A 6,367-nucleotide genomic window follows, 5' to 3' on the forward strand; every position below is an offset into this window, starting at 1 on the left:
TAGACTTTCATTTTAATAAGAAAATTTACCACATTTGTTTATGGGAATTGGTTTAGCTCCATTCACTCTTTTGAGGTGGAGATGGGTAATGAATATAATTGTTGGATTTTAAAGCTATAACGTGTCAATGCAGGTTAAAAAAATTTGTCCCCCAACCCCCAACCAAAAACAGAAACAAAAAAGTAATAAGATAAAAAAGAAATAAAGGATAAAATCATGCAATCTGGAGAAAAAAAAAAAATTAGTAGTTACAAATGCAGCATGAGGAAATTTTTGTTTCTGGAAAGCAAGGTACAAAAGGTATCCACAGCATATACAATTACATCGAAGAGCAGTTTCAAACGATCATTACATTGAAAGCAAAGACCTTTCATCTGGTTATTATGGACTCCGCAATGTAAAAGCAACAATTACAGAACGTGTTTCTCCTCTATGTAAAGAAGTGACATCAAGTATGAACTGTAATTTTCTTCACACCTTCATTCTCAATATCTACAGGAACAGGATCATGCTCTGGACAAGAAAGGAAGATCCCCACCAGGGTATATTGAGGAATTAAATATCTCTAGGGTTGGGAAAAACCCATGAACAAGTTGGAAGTGTTCTTGAGCTCAATCAACCATGTAGGAAATCCATATGTTGGCAGGTGGGATTGCATGGATATGGGCAGTCAATTTGCTTTGATGCATTTCGATTAAAGTACCATTCACCCACAGACTCTGCAATTGTCTATCAGGAATAGCAAAGCACAGTTTCAGTCAGAGAACAAGTTTAGTTAAGAAAATGACAAAAAACAATACAAAAAAAAAAAAAAGATTTCATTGCCCAAGCTTATGGTATTTAGGTTTTCAGTTGCTACTGTGAACAGTTAGAATACCTGAAAAGCAACATTTATAAATATAAAGCATATCTACATTGGTAAAAACACTTAAACCACATGATAAACGCAAGTATTGTATAACAAATATATGTTACAAATGAAATAGAACATTTCTGCATGGCACATGCAATTTTTTGAGTAAAAAATTATAGAGTTCAATGCTGACTATAAAGTCTCACCATGGAAAAACTTTTCCTTGCCATTTTTTTTTGGTAACATGCTCACCTTCTTGTTTATTCGTGGAGAATCGGGTGAATGCCATCTCTCAGTCACCAATGTCTGGCAATGAATAAAGCATGAATTTATAAACATTCCTCCCTCCTTATTTTTCTGGAATTCATTCAGCGCCTTCAGCATAGAACCACGAAAACCTGTATGAAATAAGTTCATACGTTAATCTGCCACAATAATCTGTTTACAACTATTCTTCATTATACAACCAATTACAGGGTCCAATGCATGAATCCTATTTTCCAATGACAAGATGCCTTGTCTTATCAGAAACAAAAAAAAAATGACAAGAGGCCTCAAGCTAGAGAAGCTACAAGTACCATAAGATGAACCAATGGTGTAATTGTTATCTTTAGAAAATACATGTGTGCTATATGGGTTTGGGAGCACCAGTCTGCCACTAGATATTTCCTTGCTAAGAAAATAACCTAACAAGATGACCCTAGTAAGGGCCACTGATTGCAACTTGCAGCTGTTAAAAATGCCGGATTATGGTCCATCAAATCTGTTACCAGATTGTCCCACTGAGATTTTCTCTAGTATGATGGCCTGTGAATCCTAGTTTAAATGTAAAATAATAATACCCTAAACTTCCTGCGGATTTCGTCGGGGAAATATGCTGGTTGATAGTCCACAACCATCTACAAATGGATGGTTTCAATCAGCAGCATACTTTAATTAACTATTGGTAGATCATAATGATAATAGTCCTTGAAGAATGGGCCATATAACATGCGCTTGCTAAATAGACTCAGACCATTAACTGTGCTATATTCCTGGACTGTCGGGCAATACATATATGATCATGAGATTCATATCCAATTACCTTGTAGTATTTCAATCTGGGAAGGATTGCAATAATTAATGTTCAGTCTGCAGTTTTGCCAGTAGCCACCTGGGTCTGATTCTTTAGGTATCAAGACATGTTGTATCTAATGATCATCCAATTAGGAAGAGAAAAAAGGAATGTGAAATCAAATTCTGATGACAAGCAAATGAAGGTTGGGTTCTGAGAAAACATTACCTGCCAAAAATCATAAGCTGGTTGGACAATGAACACTGGGGTGTTAATGCTTTTAATAATTTCTTCAGGAAAGAGACACTGCCACAAAAGTTCACAAAAAATAATAGGGGCTTTGTGTTATGAATCATAACTGAACAGAAAAATAAGAACATCTCAAATTTGATCAGTGGCACCCACATACAGAACAGGAAAAGAAAACCTACCTTAGTTGGTTCCATTTTCGCAACACAATCCTTGTGCAAACTTTTTTCTAAACCCTGACAGCATAACGAAAAAAAATAAAAAACAAAAGAAATCAATAATGATTATATAGCCTCACAAAACAGTTTATCTTCATATGGGTCAAATGGATGAAACCTTGTCTCATGTATGATGCGTCAGACTCTAAAATAAGAACTAACAGATGCACTGTATGAAAGACTCAAATCGATATTGACTAGTGATTTACATCTCATATTCACTCCATCCATCACATAGTGGGTCCCGCGAACCCGACAGTATCACCATTGGTAGTAATTTAAATTAATGAAAAAAAAAAACTAGTATAAGTATCACCTAGATAAAGATTAGATAAGCTAGTCCAATAAAGATCAGAGCATAACCTGAAGGATGACAACATTACCAAAGAAAGATCTCATGGTGGAAATTTGGAGAGTATCTTTCCTGAAATGTAGTAAACAGAAAGTGGCTAAAGAATCTCTCTTTTTCTTTATGTGATCACTATTTAGTGAACAGAAGATGCATTAAAAAAAAATTATACATGTACAACAAGTAGTTACTAGAAAGCATGCAAGACTTTCAACATTCCTGCTACAGAATGGTATGATAGGTTTTATTACAGATGTATGAACTAGAAATGGAATCAGGAAATTCTAGTACCATTGTATGAAACTTATGATTTATGAGGTATTCGATAAAAAATATAAGATGATCCTAAAAGAGTTCCCAAAATATGGTCCTAGAAATACTTCATACTAAACAGATTTGCTAGAAGATGTTGCTGCAGAAGGCACTAGTAGACATAAAACATACTCATCAAGAAAAAAACCTGCATCAGCAAGACATTTGACAGTTGTATCCTTAGGAAGAAGACCTCGAAATTCATCACAATGTATAAGAGTCGCCAACCCACCAGCAGAGCATCCCGAAAGAAGAGCCTGTAAGAATGTCACTCGTACATATTAGCAGACGTGGATCACTATGGAATAAAATATGGATTTAGGAAAGTTAAATTTAAGCGAGTGAGGATAAAAAGAAATTGTTCAAGGAGGAAATGACTTTCTCAGCAGAAGTTTATTAAATGTCTGGACAAATCATACAATTATTCATTATAGTATTAATGAACTCAGCTCACAGAATGAGAGTGAAACAACTTGTATAGTCATAATCACCGAACCATGTACATGCTTAGAATCTTCTAGATGTCTAAAGCTGTGCATTTACAGATGATGATTATTAAATAATTAGAGCAAAATCCAAGCAACCACAGAGATACCTGTTTCGCCTTTGACAAGCCAACTGACAAGAGTTCATCCATAAGTGCTTCCCATATGAGCTGGCCCCTAAAGAAAAGTGATCCATTCTACACAATGCAAGAACAGATAATGTTAAAACAAAAGTAACTTTCTCAACATTCTTTCTGAAACAAGGCAGATAATCTCCAAACACGCATTTACCTTCAACTCATTGTCCGGGTGGCCAGCCAAAGATGCACCATCACAGTACCGTATTTTGACTTTGTTCCAGTTATAGAATTCTATGGAATGCTCGAAAAAATGAATTGAATCACATCAATCAGCTGTTTGACATTGAGCTAAAATTACAAAATTAAGCATCAGAAGCAGGGTAAAAATAAATTACCAGGATTTAGTGATGGTTGAGAGCTCAAAATCCCAGAAAAAAGAAGAGCCCTTTCCATATAATTGGAAGACCCCAGTGCGGTCCCTTTACGCAAAGAACACGACTCTTTTGAATGGCACCAACCACCACCCTACAACCCAAACCCATTACCCATTTTTGCTTTCTTCATAAACAAATGATATCTACTAGAATATGTAGAGGGACTGAATGAAACTAGCATAGGCATAGATATGTAAAAGGCATAAGATTTGAATTATTAAGACCTCAATGTGAAGCAGCCAATTGTGAGAGCCAGATCCAAACCCCTTTTGCAAATGGTAGGCAGGCACACTCCCATCTAAACAAACTGCCAAACCAAGATTTGAACGAGAAGAAAATGAATCAGGAGCTCAACACAGAGAGAGAATCAATCAAAATGTGATAAGCATGTTGAGGGGGGTGAGATTGCGTACGGGCGCCTCTATTTTTGGCGTCGCGCAGCAGGGTCAAATCGACCAAATCGACGGTGGTGATGACGTGGGAGACTTGTTCATCGCTCCAAGAGGTGTGGGGGATAAGAGTGAGAGCGAAGGCGACGAAGGTGAATCCGGCGGCGGCGATTGCCCAGTCCCGTTTGGCCCACTTTCTCCACCATAGCAGGCCGCGAAGCTTTGGACACGCCACTGGTCCTACCATTGTCAGACCTCAGAGGATCATACTCCGAAATGCAAATAAGAAAGAAACTCACATGTCATCTACAAGACTACAACATCAGTTAGATCAATAAGTAGGTGCTGCCTCCAGCACTACTCAATATCTCTCTAAATTTAATATATTAATCTGAGATTTCTAATATTATTCTGTAATAATAAACTTATTATGTAAGCAAAAAATATATTATTCTTCACCTACAACAATTATTACGTATCTAAAATAACTCATTAAATTTGTTCACTAATTTTATTGATCAAAATAATTAAATTATAAGAATGAGACAAATCACAAATGTGAATGAAAACAAGAAAAGAAAAATAACGAATAAGGCTTCAGAATCATTCGTCTTGTGTAAAGCACCTTCATCTCTTACAATATCTTGTTTTCTCCATTTTATTTCTCTTTTTAGTAGTTTGATTTTTTTTTTAGTTTTTTTTTGTTAGGTTTTAAAGATATAAAACAAAAATAAAAAGGATAAAATATGTGCGTATTTTTATATTTTTTAAATGAGTAAAATATTCATACATGAGAACCACGTGCTATTATGTCGGTTTTTTTTCTTAAGAAATTAGACGGAGTTTTCAATTTGGACTCAACTGGATGTTCAAAGTTGGGGCAAACTGATGCAAATTGGAACAAAGGTTTAGTTAAAGATCGAGGATCAAGTGGATGTGATAATGGAAGTGTTATTTGGTGTGTCACCACGTAATACCTTCTACAAAACTAAGGTCATGAGATGTGTACGAAGGGATGGACATGGACATCTTTGTTTTTAAATATTGTTAATAATATATATCAAATGAGAATCCATCTCTTTTAAGTATTATGATATTAATTTCATATCGTGAGATAATGTTACATAACGTTAAAAATTATGATGAAGATTGCAAAGTTAATTATTGTATAACAGTGAAAAAACTGTATATACAAAATAACATAAAGAGTTCAAAAGATTTCACTAGAAAAATAGAAATTGGGTGCCCATTTAATTAAAAAAGAAAGCATTTGCAAGTTTTCACACTGATTGCTCAAAATAATGGGGAGTTTATATGATCCACACCTAATATAGACTATAGCATCTGACACACAGCTATTGAGTTGACATGATTGCAAGAATATAGCAGGCCAAAATGTAAAATTAGTGTTTAAATTAGACTGGCAAATGCTCTGACCACCAAACGGTGGTCTAATGCATCATAGTAACACACACATGACGTTAACTATGCTTTAGTCAATGTCGATCATATAGCTACCATATAAACCTCTGGGTGCTAGGCTCATGGGACCAATGGAATGGCCAGTACAAGAACATCATCATCGTGAAGACATTGACGATTAAATACAGAAACCCCGTTACAAACCAACTTTGATAATCATCAATATGGGAATGTAACATCAAGAAAAAGAACGGAATGGTATAATATCTAAACTCAATCAGCGAGCCATGAATAAACATAAAGTGGGACTAGAAGGTACTTCATTGACCAATGAGCTTTGATGACCAAAGGCTGCGAATACCATAATAAAAGGACTAAAAGAAACCAAAATTATTGGAGGGGAAGATAGCTAGCATTTATAATGGGAGGTGATTTTCGTAATCGTTTTTTCTTTTGTACTTCTTCTTATTTTTTTTAAATGTTTGTATATATTTTTATTATTTATTTTTCACATATACTCTT

General features: G+C 35.1%; 1 protein-coding gene across 1 annotated transcript; it reads right to left on the minus strand.

Moving 5' to 3' along the window:
- Positions 1-270: 270 nt before the first annotated feature.
- LOC147281651 (pectin acetylesterase 5-like) lies at positions 271-4,766 on the minus strand. The gene is made up of 12 exons (XM_086246372.1): positions 4,448-4,766; positions 4,259-4,341; positions 3,996-4,125; positions 3,812-3,891; positions 3,631-3,717; positions 3,168-3,292; positions 2,738-2,798; positions 2,339-2,392; positions 2,136-2,213; positions 1,938-2,043; positions 1,106-1,251; positions 271-729 (listed from the first exon to the last, which is right to left on the minus strand). Exons 1-12 carry the CDS (start codon positions 4,668-4,670, stop codon positions 616-618), a joined length of 1,287 nt encoding a protein of 428 aa, XP_086102498.1. The 5' UTR covers positions 4,671-4,766; the 3' UTR covers positions 271-615.
- Positions 4,767-6,367: the final 1,601 nt, after the last annotated feature.

This window comes from Dryas octopetala, chromosome 6 (genome assembly GCF_963921425.1).
Source record: "Dryas octopetala chromosome 6, drDryOcto1.1, whole genome shotgun sequence".
Lineage (NCBI taxonomy): Eukaryota > Viridiplantae > Streptophyta > Magnoliopsida > Rosales > Rosaceae > Dryas > Dryas octopetala.

Coding starts and splice junctions, on each gene's coding strand:
- LOC147281651 (XM_086246372.1), bottom strand. CDS start 4,670: ATGGTAGGACCAGTGGCGTGTCCAAAGCTTCGCGGCCTGCTATGGTGG. Junction 2,214..2,338: donor CGAAAATGGAACCAACTAAG/GTAGGTTTTCTT, acceptor CTTTTGTGGCAG/TGTCTCTTTCCTGAAGAAAT. Junction 730..1,105: donor CTCCACGAATAAACAAGAAG/GTGAGCATGTTA, acceptor TATTCCTGATAG/ACAATTGCAGAGTCTGTGGG.